The 20,074-nt window shown below is 34.5% G+C and overlaps 1 protein-coding gene across 1 annotated transcript in view; it reads left to right on the top strand.

Annotated features, from left to right (window-relative positions):
- LOC145685171 (sodium channel protein Nach-like) overlaps positions 1 to 11,334 on the top strand; it is a 34,937-nt gene extending 23,603 nt beyond the window's left edge. Inside the window, exons 5-6 of the mRNA XM_081757523.1 lie at positions 3,576 to 3,855; positions 11,246 to 11,334. Of these exons, the coding sequence (XP_081613649.1) occupies positions 3,576 to 3,855; positions 11,246 to 11,334 (369 nt within the window). The remainder of the gene's footprint in view (positions 1 to 3,575; positions 3,856 to 11,245) is intronic.
- Positions 11,335 to 20,074: the final 8,740 nt, after the last annotated feature.

Raw genomic sequence — 20,074 nt, 5'->3', positions numbered from 1 at the left:
TTAACATCTTTCACCAAACTATCCCAAGTAAACCTTTAATTAGTTTTTAATCGTTATATAGTACCTGAATGTCCACCAACTAGTCGATCATCACTCTTAAAGTGATGGTATTCAATCATCACTCTTAAATTTTTGCAGGAACGACTGTTCTAAATGGATTAATTGCTGATTTAGTTCTTTTCATGAATATTTATTATTTAGGTTATAACCGAAACACACTTCTCTTTCCAATTTCCCTATTATTTCTTTCGCAATATGTCTAAGCGCTCATTAACCAATGGTAAATTCAGGTATTTGTTTGCTTTAAATTATTGGTGAAAGTAGCTAAACCCATAGGACCGTCAAGAACATTAAATTCGAATGGATCATATACTCTGGTCAAAACATCAGCTACTAAATTCTCCCCAGAACCAATATGTTGAATTATGAAATGGGTATGGCACAATGTTTCGACCAAAGCTCCATGTTTCAAAAGATATTACGAGTTACTCAGGATCCATATCAGGGAATTATTATCGGTTAACACATCAAATACATTCACTAAGTAATTGTGGTTCACAAACACGGTGCTCGTTGTTTTTTCGGAGTTCTCCCGTTTCCTCCCACTTTCTTCATTCCACCATTTCACTCATCTGTCATCCTCACCGTCTCCTTTAGCCCAACCGGCATAACCGTGGGACATAAAACAAAGATTTCATTTCATTCACTAAGTAGTGTCTAAATCTAGAGACGGTCTTAACTAAGCATACGAATTTAATCTCATAAATACTTTCATGTTTGCCGGCCTCTGACAGTCTCTTATTGTAAGAACAAACAGGTTTTAATTACCCATGATTGTTTTCTTGAGAGTCACACCCAGCCATTCCTTTACCACTACCACCCACGTTTATAACAAACTTATTGTCGAAAGCCTAAGTTTTGAAGATTAAGTTATCTACCAATTTTTTTTCAACTTATCAAGAACAACCTAATGTTCAGAAGTCCAAAGATATTTCGTGGTAATAGACTTCAAGGGACTCAAAAGACGCATCACTACTTGTAATTCTGGAGCAAATTTCTGCATAATAACTGAATAAACTTACTATTTTCATTATTAGTCTCATAGTCCTATGAGGTGAAATTTTAGTAATATCAGAAACTCTACTTGGGTTTATTTCCACTTGGTCTCCATTAATGATATATCCTAGATAGTAGATTTTGCGATAAAACATTAAAATATTTGTCGGGCGATATTGTAATATTAAATAATTGAAACCTATCTAACATTTTTTCAGTAATTCTCTTAGGCTCATCTAAGGATCTTGATAACGATATAATCAAAATATACTTTAAATCCCTCAGATTGTAATCCTCTCAACATCTTATTCCTGACTCTACTCAGAATATTGCTTCCAGTCTTGATTTCAACTGGTAAGCTCGTACATTGAAAACAATCCATAGGAGTCACGATTGTTGGAATATCTCGTAAGTTCTCGTGTAAATAAATTAGGTTGTAAGCTTTTTGGAGGTTCAGTTTTTTTAAATTAGCTATCTGCTGAAACTGTCAAACAATTTTCCAAGTTCGGAAATGGATAAACATAATTAACTATCAGTTCATAATGTTTAATATGATTTCAAACTCTTCCGTGGTGTTACATTTATTTTTGACTAGAAAGTAACTACTAGCATAATTAGAATTGCTCACTTCAATTAAGAATCCATGAACAACCAAATCTTCAATTTGTTCTTCAAAATTTTTCTTCATTGCGCGGAACAGGAAATGGTTTTCACTTAAACGGCTTATTCTCTTTCAAATAGATTCTACGAGCAAAGTCTTTTATGCAGCCAATTCTATCCGTAATAACATCCGAATAATTAGATTTTATCAATTCAATGAACGACACGTTTCTGGATCTTGATATTCAGAGGCATGATGTTCAAAAAATCAGATTTTCCACCTATGTGTTTCTTATGTATTACTCATTTCGCCAGCAATTTACTAATTTCCTTCTCACCAAAATTAGAATCAACAGGCACTAAAAACTTTTTATTTCGATTAATTGGAGCGTGGGAATTTTCACTGTTTCAAGTCCACGTCGGAAGCATCGGAATTATTGTCAAGCAAATATCCATCCTTCACTTGATTGGAAATTTCTTGATGCTTTCCGTTATCCCCCACTGATGCAGGAGCATCTGAAGTATCAGCCATTAATCTAAATTCTAGCTTAATTTCCTCATTATTAATTCCAACTTCCTGTAACTGCTGTTTTTCATTCTTCTTCTTCCTTGTCTGTTTTCTTTTCTCCGAATTCAAAATGCACTACCAGTCGTAGATGGCAATTCTTCCTTCACCTTAAATTCAGTTACCGCAGAAAATTGAAGTCCACTGAGTTTTATCTTATTATCTGGACCGAATACCTCCATAGGTTTCACACCACTCTGTCTATCCACTACATTAATAGAGACCATACCAAATTCCTTCATAACACTAAATGAAATATCACTTTCGTTATTTGTAGATTCTGGGAAATCCTCTTGCATCAATGACAGTTTATGATTATTCAAGGTTCATGGCTCTTTACTAGAGAACGAATGAATACTATTTTGTTGTATTTATATTTTCATATTTTATGTTTTATGTACTTTCGTTTGAGTGTAACGTTCTACGAATGTGTTCCGAGGCTAAGGGAAATAATGATGATAAGGAACAAAATGATGAAAATAAGGAAATGAGAGGAAAATGGAAGAAACCTGAGAAAACCTACCAGCACGGCGTTTGTCTACTACAAAATCAACTTGCGTGAGCTGGGATGAAGTCAAGGGCCCAACACACTAGAGATGAGCGCTCGACTACTGAGCCACCAGTGCCTCCGTCTTCTCTCTCTCACACACACATAGGTTTCCGAATGTGGCAGGGCGCCCGGGCCCCTGTTTTAAATTTCCTAAGATTTTCATAATACAAATAAAAAGTACCAAACGTAATATAGTAACCAGGGAGATGAGCCCCCTAGAATATTATCTTCGGGCGCCCATGCACACGCACACACATATACGCATAATTGTAGTGAAAACTACATTTGTTATATTTAATTATGTTAAGTATTCTTTATTTTGGCCAGTTTCCCATTTGCAGTTACTTTTGCTGCGGTTGTGCAGTCTCTTTTGAGCATTTGGTGTAGCCTAACTCTTAATATTTTTTTTTGTATTTTTCCACTTCTAAGATCACATTTATTGAAAAAAAAACTATAATATATGAATTCTATTAAATATCCCATCATTCATTCATTTTCTTTCTTTCCGTTCTTTAAATCTTCCTTTTTTATTCTACATGTTAATTTTACACGTTTTACCTTAATGTTTAAAATGTTACAGTACCGGATTGGCTTTAAACTTCAAATGAGCTGACGAACAACCTAAATGGGTTATGTTTCATAGTATCGCTGATATACAGCCACACAGTAATTTTGTGGAGGAAATAGCTCTCAGAAGAAGAATTGTTCTTATGAAGGAAATCATACACTTAAACATTTAAAGTCAGGAATTTGCTAACTTTGTATTGCCACTAATAAACCCATTTAACTTATTTTAATTTTTAGATTTTCTTCACCTCATCAGATGAATTTCCGCAGATACCAAAGAATTATGAAGTATATAATGGAGATAACCTTATTCATGCGTTTATGGTAGACTTATTTGCCACAAAGAGCACTCCAGCAGTAAAAGACCTAAGCTTGAGTCAGAGAAAGTGTTTGTTTCAAGACGAGAATGGATTGGCTATTACGCCTATCTACACACCAATAGCTTGCAGACTACAGTGTATATTCCAACATGCCATTGAGAGTTGTAAATGTATTCCACATTTCTTTTACAACTACGGTATGTTTTAATAAATATTAACATACAACATTATATTTAGTGTACATGTTATTACATTTATTAAACACAGGAATGAAGATAGAATATTTGTACCATATAATATAAACGATAAAGTTTATTTTCAAAAAAATATAATTAACTTACTGTAAAAATTCTGCACAACTGTCTGACAGTATGTTTAGAAGTGTTAACAAAGTATTAGAAATACAAGTTATCTTTCAAAATAATCTGAAGATTATAAAACGATCCTTTGGAGCCTACGTAGTTATATATTCGAGCAGTTCTAGGATTTGAATACCTTGGACACTAATCGGAGTAGAAGTGTGAATCCGTTATCTACAGAGTCCAATGTTTCCCTAGCGTTTCTATTTTGTAACTCCTGAAAACCAAACAACTATTAATTCGCTATAAATTGATAAATTTGTAAGTAAAAAGATAGTTTAGTCTTAAGAAATTATTGATTTAAATTAAAAATACTTCAACTGTATATATAATTAAAGTATTTTTAGAAGTGTGTAAGTATTATGTTTATAGTATGAAAGATGCAAAGATGTTTTTCTAATGTTCAGCATCAAAGAGGGTACGCACCGTTTCGCTAACTTAATTTATTGCTCATAATTTGAGTAATGTAAGCAATATACACTCAAAGTGATTTATTACCTAGTAATAAAATCTGATAATAATTACAAATTTTCTTCGGGAATAACCATTTCTGATGGTGAGGAATTCCAAGCGATTTCAGAAAGACAACCTACATAAACTCTCTCTTGAAGAAAGAAATTTGTCCATATTGGAATTGGTCACTTCCGGTACACGGTACCTAATACAGTTTCCACTGTTGCGCTATTTTCAGAGATCATACGCATGCACACTATATATCAATCAACTCGTTTTGACGAAAGAAATCTATCGATGCCAGAATTGTATACTTCATGTTATCTACCTAGGTACTCCAGGTATACGGTAGTTAACCGTTCAGACCTGAGTTTTATAAAGTGTGAAAAAATATCTGTTTTTTTTAAATCACTGGGTTCTTCTGATACCATTTTGGTTGAAATTTTGTTTTCATTACCCATAGTTCTGCAGATATTTTATGTGCTAAATGTGTACATCGGGAATCCACTATCATGTAATTTTTTAAGTTATTATATGGCATCGCTGTCACGTTGTACACAATTTTATACATTAAGTATTTACAAGACTATTGGTCACATAAAATATGTTTTAAATAATATATAATTGGAATATTTTTTGTTTATTAATATCATAACAAAAAATTTTATGTGCAAGAGAGGGTTGAAGGTTTCAAGAAAATCAGTTCTTGTGCAGAAAAAATCAAATAAAAAGACAAAATTGTAGTTATCCATCGGTAACTCTCGAACGAGATTCAACACAACATAAGGGTCCATGTATGTTTGTATTCGTAGGCGTGTTACTAAATAAAGCACATATCTTTGAAGTAATGAATTGGTGACAATAATTTACAAGTTCTACGCTTGGAGCCTGGAATATTTCAACAATCAAAGACAGAGGTTTGCTTAACCATGTAATGAATGGTTTCGGAGTTAACACAATGTTGGCATAAGTATAATCTATTATGCTGTTGCTATTGTTCAAATCATTGAGTTCAGACTGCTCCACATTTTCGTCTTCAGACACTTCGTTAGCACATATCTCATTTTTACGTACTTAATTTACTCCAACAGGCTTTATTGCTCGGTCATCTAATCTTTATAAGAGCGGTGCATCTTCCTCGGTTTCCTCTTCAGATAAATCAAAATCAAAAATGTCACCTTTCTCCAAAGTTTTCTTCGCGGATAGAGATTGTGTGCTTAGAGATGGTTTATCCATCCGTCTTCTACGAACTTAATGCACCGTACATTTTATAAGTAAATTGTGGTCCACTGTCGTTGATATAAGTCCGATTGAAACTAAAATAAATCAATTCTTTACCCAAAACATTCATACGCACTGATCTTTCATTGATAACGCACCTGTTCATTACGATCCTGTTGGGCAGAATTGTGTACATTATATTTCCACAAGAAATAAAGTTATGGTGAGTTGCATGACATATTTTTGATTTCACTACAAAAGATAACAGATAATCAGAAACACATGTAATCATTTCAAAATGTTAGTTCAGAAACGTAAAACTTAAAATTTATAGTAATAAAAATTCACGAGACACTACCTGTTGACCAAGCAGCAATACCACAGACTATTTCCAATATTTTTATCATATATTACTCACTAGAGCGCAGCAGCTACTTGTGTAACAGTGAAGAACAGTAACGCAAATGTAAACAATCAATCTGCGTACCCACAACAACGTTTTAAGAAGAACTAATGCTATAGAAATTTAATGTACACAATTGTGACCGCCAGGTCTGAATGGGTTAATTTACTTTTTGGAGTCTACTTTATCCAACAATATCAGAAATGCAACTTATATATCAATCAACTCCTCATGTCAACAAAAATCGACTCGATTTTGATGCTTAGTTCATCCAATTACTTCCTGTGAGTAGGGTATATCAGGGTATTCTTCGCATGTAGCCTTCATTTTAGTGAATTTCTCTTCAAATATTTATTCTTTGGACTATGACTGCTTGTAGCTACGGTAAAGAGGGTATTAGTTCTCACTGGATTTTCAAAGAGTTTTCAGTTCTTTGAAGTTTTTGTGAAAACATAATAAATAGCTTACTCTCATACTACAGTAGTTAATATGTTTACATTAATACCATAATACTATAGTTAATAAGGATGTATTATTAGTAACTAATGTTTTATATAATATATTATGTGTAAATGTGCAATACACACACACACACACACACACACACACACACATATATATATATATATATATATATATATATATATATATATATATATATATAGTGTGTGTGTGTGTGTGTCTAACTGCAACTGCGCTTCTGTATCTGCATTTGGTCTTTTTCCTTGGAAAATTTTGCCGGCAGTGCTTTTGTTCAAATACTTCCTTTAAACGGTACACAACTTACTTGTTACTATTGGGTTACGTCTAACTATTGTAAGCTTCGACTTACATATCAATCATATTTTCTCGACGAATGAAGAAGCATAACGATATGTACCCAAGTTGTGTAACCTTTTCTGAGGGCTTTAGGTAAACAATGTGAGATTTTGCATATATTATTTTGCATATGAAGTCTATATATAAATCAAGAGTCGATGATGAAAAATACAATCGATGTCAATGTTTAACACCCCTTATGCAGGTGACTTTTTATTTTTTGTATTATATCAATATTATAAATCATAGTTAATTCTGTAGTTTAACTTGAATAGTAAATAGGAACTATTAACTGCTAAATCACGAACATTCCGTTTTCACAATGTAGACTCTCATACTACAGTAGTTAATATGCAGTACAGATATTTCATTTTCGAAATACGACCACAATAATTTTTGTACCACTTTCAATCCTGTTTATTATCGCACACAAAGAGCTTGAATGACTTCTGATATCAGCTTTGAAGAATGGAAAAAATAATGGTATTGATGGCTCTAATTCTTCAGATTAAATTGAATGATACATATGTGTGGAATGCATGTGTACAATCGCTGGAAATATCCTTTTCATGGAAAGCAAATTACGTGTACCGTAAGTGATCAATTCCAGTACCGATCGATTTCTTTCCTTAATACGAACTGATTATTGTACCCGCATAAATTTTTCATTTCGAAAGGAATTAGGTACCGTGTATCAGAAATGAGTGACCAGAAGTGATGAATAAAATAGGATGAATAAAATAGGTCGAGTGCATCTAGTCGCAAGGTTAAGCCTAACTCTGGAAAGCAAGTTAGGTACCGTGTAAAGAAACTGATCAGTTTATATACCAATCGCTTCCTTTATTGAAGGCGAGTTGATTTATTCATAGTTTGTATGTGTTCAATCGTTGGAAATACCTACCTCAGGAAAGTGTGTTATGCCCATCTTTTATTATAATTTTATAAAAAGAAAATCAATCAATAATGATAGAAAAACTCAACATTTTAGTTATTAGATGTCCTATCACAAATCCTCACAACCAACATGCATAGATCCTCAAGGAAACTAAAATGCAATCTTTTCGTTATGCTGACTGAAGGTCCTATTTGATGAGGCCCCTGATCTAATATACGTTAAGGAAAGATGCTGGTTATGACCGTAACACCATACTAAAAATAGCGTGAACAATCCAATAATATTATCTGTGTTAATTTGATAGTGACGACCCCAAGCATTCTGTCTATTTAGCTCTAGACCAAGAGTCTATAATAATACCTATGATTATATATTTTTTGAACTATTTAAATGAAATCATATATTGGATGTGTATCATTATCGTATTACGTTTTATTATTTTATAAGGAAAATACAAGGAATGTGATGCTAAAGGCCTTATCTGTTTCTCGGAGCAAAATTATGATACTGGTGAGTATCAACTATCAATACATCTCAAAATACTAGTTACTATTCTTTTGTTTTTTAAATATTCATTTCTGCTTAAAATTTACGATTGTATATTTTTCATTTTATCCAACCTTTTATTCTTGCACTATATTATAAAACATTATTCAATAAATTTACTTACGAATGAATATATAGACGTGTTGTGTTGTGAAAACTGCGGTTTTTTTTGCCGAAGATAGTTTACAGAAGTGTCGACTTTTTGGAATAGTGGAGAAAATCCCATGGCTCTTCGTCAAGTTGAAAGCTTCTAGCAAAGGTGCTATGTTGTCGAATGAGTGTATATCGAGAAGGATGACAGGTGAGAATGGGGAATGTTCCATTAAGAATAACGCTGCAGCTCTTTCCTCTAGTAACAACGTTTTAAATAAAGTTTGGTTGTGGCAAATAGATTAATACAGAGGAAAATAAAGATTATTTCCGTAATGGGTCTGGCTAAGTTAGACTATGGTTTCCAAAGGTGTTGTATGGCAATAATCACATCATACAGATTGACCAGAAAAAGCGGCATGAATTGTAACATGGAAATTTTCTTTTGTTCTTTGGTTGATCTGTTTAAAGACATGAGAACAATGGAATAGTTGAATGTTTTGAGGAGTAAGCGTGAAGAAGACAAACAAGAGAGGAACGCACTGTTATAGAGGAATCTCGTGATAGATTAACGTCAGCGGAATAGTCATTAGTAGATAATGGTGCGACATACTTAGGGTGACAGGTTTGCCCTTGCACTTGTAGCTATTTGTCAGGTGTTGTTCATGATAAATAGAAAAACTCGTGATCGTTGTAGATTCTGTCATGTTCGAGCGGAGTGTTCACCAGTACACTGGGAGCAGACCGTGGTCTAAGGGAAGTTGCGGTTGCGTACTTGTTATATGTGTAACACATCTCGTATCGAATTGGTAGAGGTGTGGGGCCGGAAAGTTTCGACCCAATGCCTTCTGTTATAGAAATGCACCTTATTAGTCAGATGGGGTTAGCACTGCAATGGGGCTAGCACTCGAAAAATTTACGTAGGACCTGAAGTGTTTCAAATTCCTATAAGCTTTTGTAAAGCATGTAATTCTTTGCTAAGTTCCTCCTGAATCTCTTCATCGCTATGCGAAGGAAGAACACCTCGAATTACCATAAAGGAAGTGATGAACAGCGAGGTGGCAACATTTGTTTGTGTCGAGAAGCACCAAAGTAAAGAGTATCTTTACCGCACATCATGTTGTAATAAGAATGTAATTATAAAATTATTGTAAATAAATTATTATTGTAATTAAATAAACTATTATTGAACTATAAATTATTATTAAATAATACTATTCCAATAAACAGTCGCAAGGCCTAAACAACATTACATTTATTACTTCGTTTTCCTAGTTTTTCTGTTTTCCTAGTGACAGTGTTTTCAGTCAATAACAGGGAATGATTGTAAAAAAGCAATTTTAGATGGATATTTTTAAAATTTTCCAATTATCTTTTCCCTTCCTTTAACCATTCTTGTAATAATCTATACACAGTCGGAAATCTTACTTCACTACATTTTGAATGAGTTATAATTTTTGTCTTCACACAAACTACAGAATGTTTATTTGTGTCCGTATCTCGGAAACCAAGAGGAATGAACCATATGTTCATATGCACTCTTTGGCTTAATATGACGTGCTCTGCAACCTCCCAAAATACCTGTATGTAATATACCGGGTGTACGGACACCCTGTATATTTATCGATTTTATTGTACATTTATAGCTTTAAAAGATTTTAAAACGTGTAATTGGTAGCCAGATAATTGAAGTGCATATGTATCAATTTCATTCTCATAATAAGAGGAAAATATATTGCTGCTAAAAAGTGTTTGTTTATTGAGAAAGATAACGCATGCATATAATATTAAGGAATTTGGAAAACAGAATGTATATTATAAACTTGCTTTATTTTATTAATCATGTTCGCATGATTTAAGAATAATCAGGAAAATATAAATTCTTATGCAATAATGAGAATAATGTTTTGTTCAAGAAGATAAAAACCTAAAAATATTATTATGAACTTCAATTCTTTTAATAAATAATGAAGGGGAGGTGACTCAGCCATACAGGTCTCATCTCTTGTGCGCGGGGTTTCTGCGAATTAAGTATATGGTAAACAACATAGTGTCTTTGATTTTTTCGGGGTACTCCTCTTTCCTTTCGGAGTACAATTTCATTCCACCAATTCTTCCATCGCAATTCACTTGTCTTAATCATCCGTCTCCCTCAGCCTAAAGGACATACTCGTGTCACATTCAACTGAAAGTTTCAATTTCATTTTATTTAATAACTAGCAGCGTTCACCCCGCTTCGCTGGGGTCACCCCGGAACGCAATAAACTTTGTTACTTAGATAATTTTTACTTTTTCGCTTTCAAGTGATATGATAAAAACCATAGAAGATTGCAGTAAATGTTAACATTATATCGCCTGTCATTTATGTTAACCCGCCGAGTGACACGGTCATGTGGGTTGCATATAAATACGGTTAGATTTAGCTATGATGAGCTAACAAAGGATTTGTACGTTATGGACACTTGAATGGTCAATTATCTCAAGACACTGGTAATTGAAAATTAAAGTGATATGATAAAAACCATCTAGGGTCCAAATCTTAATAACCCCCCAAAAATGAAAGAAATTGGTTCAGCCGTATTAGCGTGATGAGCTAACAAAGGATTTGTACGTTCTCTTTTATATATATAGATGAACGAAATCATAATATTGTTCATTTAAGTTGATATATAAATTGATATATTAGCAACCACTTTAAAAATGAAACAATAATTTCAAATACTTCTTTCACAATAACAACACTTCAGCTATCTACAGGTCAATATAGTAATATAACGAAATATGTATATCTTTCTGTGCAGGAGTCAGTGATTTTAAAGAGGAATGTGGATGTTATCCATCATGTGATGAAGAGAACTATGAAACAAGCTTGATATTAAGTGGAAAGTAAGTTCTTATTACATTATACAGATATAGTAGAATATACATTTCATTTTTATTTCCCTTGCATAAGAGATTTTTGGAATTTCATACACAGTCTTTATTTTTTTAATATTTAAGTTACACATATTTCTGATCATTTATTGAGGAGCGATAATGACTTGTATCAAGAATATTCATCTCCTATTGTCACTAGGGATACAGTTCGCGGCATAGAAATTGTTACAAAAATTCTAAGTCCAAATTAATAACAAACTCTTGCCCCGTTTTCTTATGCATCCAGAAATACATGTCAATCGATTAGTTGGTTCTAGTATTCAATACAACTCCTCCTCCCCCTCTCATTGTCTAAAGCAGTGAGTATAACGAAGTACACTCTTTTTATTCAGCTGAAAAAGAAACAGGAATCACACAATGTTCCCAGAGCTTCATAAAGACCTTTAGTTTCATTCTTTCCCTTCTTTAAAGACTGCAAGCTAGTAAGATGCTCCCTAAGAAATTTATGGAAATTGCCAATAATGGCAGTAGGTTTTGTGCTTCTTAAAGTCTGTAATGCACGCACAGAGCTCTAAAATATCTACAGAGAGAAATGAGTGTTATTCAATGATTCATTTCATTTCTTTTTAGTAATTGCAAGCAAACGTTCCAGGGGATCATTTGGGCAGGGCAGGAGGGTGTAATTCTCCCTCCCTTTTGCTTCATAAATACGTATTGTTGGATCAAATGTATAGTAATACACAAATAAAAAAGTTAAAATCTTATGTCGCCGGAGAATCTCCCTCCCCTAGAAAATAAAATCTAAATGACACTGCTTTTAGCAAAAAGCCTATAGAGTTACGATAACACATTGCTAGAGAGCTTACATTTGGTTCAAAGAGTCGAAGGTTTGATCTCAAGCTATATGAGTTCCAGGGCGACATTGAGAGACAGACAGAGAGAGAAAGAGATATTCAAGTATGGAGATAGAGAGGGATGATTTATATACACAGATTTAGAATTGGGGAAAAATGATCGGACAACATTCGTATTATGACGAAAATTTTGATTTTGTGAAGCAGAAGAAGGGAAGCTTTCGAACTGCGAGGGTCACATTAGGCAGTTGTCGAACTAAGGTGGAGAACTCTCTTAAGAGCATCAGATGATTACAAAGACAGAGAAAGATCTTGAGAACTGAGGAATTAAGAATTTAAAAAATCTGAAACTTCCGAGACGGGTTTCGAACCACGAATCTTATAGTTATCGAACCATGACGTAATCCATGCTGCTAGGAGAACTCCATGTACTCGTTACATAAGTTTCCTTTAGCTACTTTAGCTACGTTGAAAGCTAACTTAATGGGGTATTCCAAAAGTTGTCTCTGTGGATGCGCCGTTCATATAGGACGTAAACCTCTTGTAACTAAGTTACAATGTATTGTGGAAGATATAAATCATTGTTCAGGTAATGGCGATTGCTTTGAAACAAATGCAGAGTATAAGAATTAAATCAGTCATATCTGTGGTTTCGTGTGGAGAAGAAACAAACTTGTGAGCCAAAGGTTTAAGAACAACTCAAGTTATTAATGTAAACTTTGCCGAAAATTATTCATTTATATCATCATAAAAGGAATACGAAAGACGTTCTGAAACGAAGAAATACATCTTTGCAAGCGGAGGCAAAGAAACCTAAAGTAACAAGAATAAAGACGAATCGTTTACAGGTTAGTAATCGTGGTTTAATGGTCAAGGCGCTGGATCAGTAATCTGGATGTTCGTGGTTCGTATCCACGTCGGGCATTTTTTTTACTTTAGGAGTTTTGATGGCGATTGATCGACGATGACACACCTTTTATTATATTCAGATATTTGAATACTCGGATGTTTCAATACTTGAACTATCAAATCTTTATGAATAATAATAGTAATAATAATAAACTAAAAATAATTATTATTATCTCGTAGAAGATTAAAAGGTAGGAGCTAAGTATCGCCCAGTTTATACCATTACAAGCAGAAAAGTGACATTTGGCAAGAATATTTTGGTTTTGTTTAATCTTGCCCACGAGAAGAGGAATTTTTCATCTCGTTTCTAAAACAAACAAAAAAATGAGAATTAACATTTTACATTCGAGACGGGGCAGAGCTAACTCAAATTATCGTCTTGCCTTAGAGATGAGAATCGAGACGAGACAAAAAGTATCGTAAACATTTCTCGTCTTGTCTCGATTCTCGAAATAGTGTATGTCCATTCTTTAAGTAACAATTGCTCTGTAGACTGAATCTTATAGGCTTTTTGTTACTTTTTATTTCAGAGCTCATTGAATTATGGTCTGTGTAGGTATTTTTGTAGCAAAGCTTTTATAATTACCTCTGCATATCCTAAAAATTAATTTATTATATGCCTTACGGTTAAGTGATATTCAGTTATTTTTATTACAGTTATTTTCCTTAAAACATACAGTAGAATACTTTCTACATGAAACTTTAGAGGAAAGCTTTTGTTAAAATGTGGGTAGTTGCAGATACATGTCTTGAAGGTACGGACCCCCCTCTCCGAAATCCCTACGTTTAAATCCCTAAAATTTTTAATACCATTAATTATTATTATTATTATTATTATTATTATTATTATTATTATTATTATTATTATTATTATTATTATTATTATTATTATTATTATTATTGAAGTGTTGTTATTCTAATGGTTCACCCTCTTCTACCGATCTTTCGCCTAGTGGGCATTATGCTGAACAAACACCCTGTGTGCAGGTTTACTCCGAGTTTCGCTTCCTCCCACTTTCTTTGTTCCAATATTTCTTTCATTCTCATCATCGACGTCTTCTGTAGCTTACTCGGCATAACCATTACTTAAAAACAAATTTTCTTACGGCTCTTGTGAGTTCTGTATCCCTACTTTCTACATGACATTTAACTCGAAACTTTCCGTTTACAGATTTTAATACAGTGTATCCTCATACACAATTTGTCTTCTATATTATTATTATTATTATTATTATTATTTCTAATAATAATAATAATAATAATAATAATAATAATAATAATAATAATAATAATAATAATAATAATAATAATAATAATAATACTGTATATTTGAGACCTAAATATTACGTCCTATTCCAATGCAAATTAGCATACTGAAGTTAAGAAAAATAAAAACAAATGTTTTGGATCCTGTATAAGGATGAATTGCCTTATAAGAGATACTTTGGAAAGAAATAAGGGGAAATAGAAGATGTTAGATACTGAAGAATGTGAAAATCAAACGTTCGGATGCCTTAAAAGAAACTAAGTTGGATTTTTCTTCATTACTATACATAGTAACACCCTTTCTTTGGGTAAAAGACATTGGATTATTTATGCGTCATATTGATATTTTAACAAAATATAGAAACACACACACACACACACACACACACACACACACACACACACACACACACATACACACTCACACACACACACACACACACACACACATATATATATATATATATATATATATATATATATATATATATATATATATATATGAATACTTCCTATTTACCAATTTTTTTGAACAAATGTATGGAACGTGTTGAACATGGCGAACAAAAATATTATTATTATTTTTAGTTAGAGTGGAAGAAGTTAATAAGAATTCCACAATGGCGTTTCAGACAAATTTATGACTCATACTAGGCCTGAAGAAGGACCCGTTTGTATTCATGAATTGACTGCGAAACACTGGAAGTTCTCAGACAGTAGGAATCGAGATTGTAGACTGTGACGTCATGTTTTTAGTTTTTCCCCTGTGGAGGAAATCTTTTCAACTCTAAATTGTAAGAACGTGAGAAATTGATTATTTTTCATGTTATTATAATTCAGAAATATCTACATTCTAAATATACACATTTTCTGAATATCCTCGGAGGGACGCGAAACGCGGAACCCTAACTCACGAAACGACTGCTCAAGCCACTGCTCTAAGATCGCTGTTTTAAGTAAGAGTCCAGAAATACTCGTCTATGTAGCAAATAGCAAACGTTTACGATCCCAAAATTTTGTTAACGATGAAACACTGATTTCGGTCATGATAAAATACTATAGTCCAGAGAATTCAAGTTTAAATTTTAAAAAATATAATGAACGTATCTCCGTAACTTTCTATGAATGAAAGTATCTACTTCTAAATAATGAAAGTATCTATATTATATTCGGTTATTCTCGTTTAAAAGGTATTTCCAGTAACCTTGAACGACAGGGCACGAACACAGATACAGCGAGGACATTTAATATTTCAAAGGTTCTCCAACTGGGAATCGAAACTGAGACCCCGCCTACTGAACTATCTGATGGGTAGGGTGTCTGGTTCGTTCCGAAGGCAAGTAAGCTCGAGACGGACAACATCGTGTTCGTGGGTTTTCTCGGGACACTCCCACCTTTTTATTCCACCATTTCGTCCATCATAATTCACTTGCTTCAATCATGGTCTTCCTCAGCTTAACAGGCGTAATCGTTGGACATTAAACGTGAATATTTCATTTTCAAGCTGTTAACACAAACCAATCCGAATCGAAAAACAGTTGTATTTTCTATTGCTCATTAACGTTTTTTCACAAAAAAATATGTAAAAAAACATGGGGAATCGTAATTCCATTGAAAAGTGAGACAGCAGACTCATAATACCTTAACCTAAAACGAAACAATTACATTTCATGTGGAGCTTTTCCAATATATGTACGGATATTCTGAAAAGTGGCAATATAGTGTATATTTTGAAACAAAAGTGAACCAAATTACGGTTCGTTTTCTGAAATAAACGGACACATTCCGTATCAAGTTTAAACCGAAATCAAACCAGTTAACCCAGAGATAGCGTGGGTCAATGAAACCTTCACTCACAACCCACTGACCCAGCAACCACCGTGACCCACGAAAGACCACCCACCCTGACCTAGTCTGACGCATGTCCAACCGTGACCCACTATGGCCCACTCCGACGCATCGTCCACCATGAACCACTGACTCACCAAAACACATCGTCATCAACTCTGACATAATCCACGGCCTCTTTACCGACTAAAGAGTTTACGCTTGTAATACAATCAGGTTGTGAAATTCCAACTAATCGGAGTTTGAATTTCTACCGTCAATCGCTCAAGCACCGCTCTTACAATAATGATGGATCTAGTATTTGCGATATAAAATGGTAAAGTGTTTATTGTAACCAATCTAATTAGTGTCGCTGTCCGTGGCTCGTGGTCCTACCAATAAGTATCTTCCTGATACTTTAACTTACCTGGACAGGACGATCAAGGACCTCTACAAGAAAAGGATACAAACTGTTTCCAAATCGCTCGTCGGTCTCAATAATGAGATGAGCATTAGGCGCCGAGAGGTTCGGGTGTCTCGTCTCGAAAACCTCACAGACGATCAGACGGTCATCCAGACCATAACACACACAAACATCACTGGATTAAATGACACTATACTTATTTATTAGAGCATTATTATATAAAAAAATAACGAAAAGAAATGAACACAACACTGGACACTGAAGATGTATAACAATTTTAATCGCTGAAATCACGCTTTGCCCTTTTCGGGCAATATAGTCCTTTATATATATATGATTATAATTCGGATTTCACTGTAAATGCTTCTCTCACACCATTGACACACTTGGGGGATTAGCACTGGGGAAAAGTTGTCTGGATCGTCCCACGATGAATCCAGTTGTTACGCTGAACCGTCCTAAAACGTAGAGGTGATTCTTCAGCAAATTAAACAAGAAATTCTCCTAAGTAGAATACTGCTGTTGGAGGGCGCGTATATAACATTTTAAACGCACAAGGTCTGAGGACCTGGGACTTCACTAGTTGGGGCTAGCCGTAATAAAACGTCCTTCACCGGCTAAATAGCTAGTGCCCCTTCACAAAAAGTCACATTTGAAGCTCGACGCGAGATGCGTGGTTATGGCTTCCAGACCTGGAGTCAAACTCCCTGAGCATCCAAACTCAAGCTACGGGTTGCAATGGTCAATGGAAAAGTGTTGGCAGTTCATTCCAAAAATCACTCAGTTAACTCACCTGTATGCATATACAAGCAGAATACGGAAAATAATTTATGTTAATTTTTAGTCAACTGCCTATAATGCACTAGACACGGCGATAACACTGGCGTGAGAAAGTACAGATAACGAACTGCAAAAATTGTGAGGCTGGTGGCACTTTGGCCACTGGGACATCTGGTCAGCCCGTCATTTCTGTAATGTATTGTAATGTTTCCATAAGTGATTAAAGAAAGCACTTAATCCAGATCCAAATAACTGCAGAATATATACTGTGCATATAATAAGTCAGGGAGAAACACTGAAATGGTTAGTCACTAACTGAAATGTTCTCAGCAAAAGCAATGTTTTAAATATATATATGAAAAAGCGATGAAAGACTTCTTTGTCCAATTGTGTGGGAAAGAAGCAATTCCCACCGAAGAAAGAACTTATGTGCGTTGCAGAATAAAGTATAAATCGAAAATAAAGATCACATTCTTTACGAAATATACAGAGTGTCCACAAAAAATCCTTCTATAACCTGGTGGCGGTTATAGATTTGGGGTCCGAAAGGGAACGACCTGTTAAGCGCATACGTAGACAGGTTGAGAACCCTTGGCCGTCTAATGAACTCTTAATAAAATTAGATTTTTCACCTGAAAATTTTAAATAAGTTAGTTGGCAACACTGCCGTATGGTGTGAGACGCGTATAAATGTTGAATGGTTTTTCACCTGAAAAAGGCCTATTTAAAATAGTTAAAAACTTGTTCACTCACTACAACATGTTGAGGTTCCTGCATTAGGGTCATTCCATCTCAGTTCAACCACCCCCTCCCAGTGACCATCTTGGATTTTCATGAAAAGTTGTACACATAACCTGGGTAGTATTAAGAGATAAAATACCAAATTTAAAAACATTCCGGTAAATATAAACAAAGTTATAACAAGATACGCACCACAGTGCGCTAGGCCCAATATTTGTCGAAATAAGCAATGTTGCCTGCGGCACGTTTTCAGAGTCTCACAACTTTCTCATTATAAATGACATCAAAGTGGAATTTACAGGATGTACAGAACTAAACACATAGTTTGTACTAACAGCAGCAGAATGAATTTCCAGTACCAATTCTGGCTGATATATTCATTTCAAATCAAAAGAAAAAAACGAAATAGTAAAATGTTACAAAGTTCAGCATTTTTTTATGGGAAGAAGAAAGTAGGTGGGGCGAATCTCTGCCAGTCCTTGGATACACCACCTTGCCGACTTTCAAACAGGGTAATAACAAAACAGTTGGTTATTTACTTTTGTTGTAATTTAACAATGGAAATGCGAAAAAAAAGCAAAAACGACGAAAAATTACACAAGTTGGCAACGCTGTAGCACAATTCTGATAGCTCGTACGAACTTCTATACTTGCATACATGATGACTATAACATAGTGTAAATGTCACATAAATTACATCTTATTACTCCAAGGTATGTGGGAGTTACGAATCAGTAAAACATAACTGATGAATGAAAAAATCGTACCGTAATATGCCAATATGTGGTCGACAATTGACTATGTGCATAAGCATAAACATGAATATTCATAATGTAAATTATTAACAAGAAACCTGTAGCAATAGCGCGACATTAGTAAGCGTTATAACAGTAAAGTTTACAACCCTGTGCACAATTTATGTTTGAATTTGAACAGTGGTTAGGCAGTATTTACGTGATAGTACATGTATATCTACGTGGTTGTACAGGTATATCGTATTCTTACACTTGGAAGATTAAAATAGAGACGTTTTCACCTTTAAATTACTTATATTTCTTTGTAAACGAGTCCCACTTTTCGCAAATTTTTGTGTTAATCCCTTGGTCAATGTAGTACTGCTTGCCAGTGGCTGTGGAGGGAACTGGTAATTCCATTATGATATGATCAAAGGGAACCCAGCGTTCGTCAGGAAACTGAGGCCAAGCAAACGTTGTAGCAGGTCCGGCTGGTGTCATGCATTCACCAAGATGTCTCCCTCCTCTTTGGCAATACTGAACTATACAGCCCACGTACCAATTGCTGTCATATGCAAAAGCAACATAACACCCTGGCGTGATGCTACTCAGAAGTTTTTGAAAATCAAGCTCTTGCTTAGTATCTACACGGACACGCACGCAGTACCTGAAGTTGTGTCCAGATAGTCTGCTCATTTCTAGTTCACTGCAATTAACAGGACGAAAATAATGATGACTTCTGGTTCCGGCAACAGTTCTCACATGTTGCATCCTGCTCTGTTGCACCAATTCACACTTTCTTACATCATCTGCAGAAACAAAGAATAATTTGATGCCATGAATGTTTTCGTCCGCCCATTTAAACAACTGTTGGGGTGTGAGAATTTGCCCATCAGTTGTGTGTTGAAGACTTGCTCTTGCTACTAGTCTTTTAATTGTCCCACCAATACCATCACAAACGTTCTTACCGTGACTAGTAGCGAAGAAATTCCACTCAGCTTGCAAATGAAAATCACTGTAATGCATACATAAGTTTTTAAAACTCTTACAGTTTTTGTAATGGATAGCTGCACCATCAGTAAAATATTTCACCGATCTAACATGGGGCATTTTTTGTTTGATGTAGCCGATAATAGTTTCGATGTGTGCATGCACTACTGTTGAGTCATGTACTAAGTGATCACTAATAATAGCAAGACTTAGCACTGCCAGTTTGCC

Source organism: Thermobia domestica, chromosome 5 (assembly GCF_964235325.1).
Source record: "Thermobia domestica chromosome 5, izTheDome1.hap1.1, whole genome shotgun sequence".
Taxonomy (NCBI): Eukaryota; Metazoa; Arthropoda; class Insecta; order Zygentoma; family Lepismatidae; genus Thermobia; species Thermobia domestica.
The sequence above is the reverse complement of the archived record's forward strand: the minus strand, read 5'-3'. Positions and strand labels throughout refer to the sequence as shown.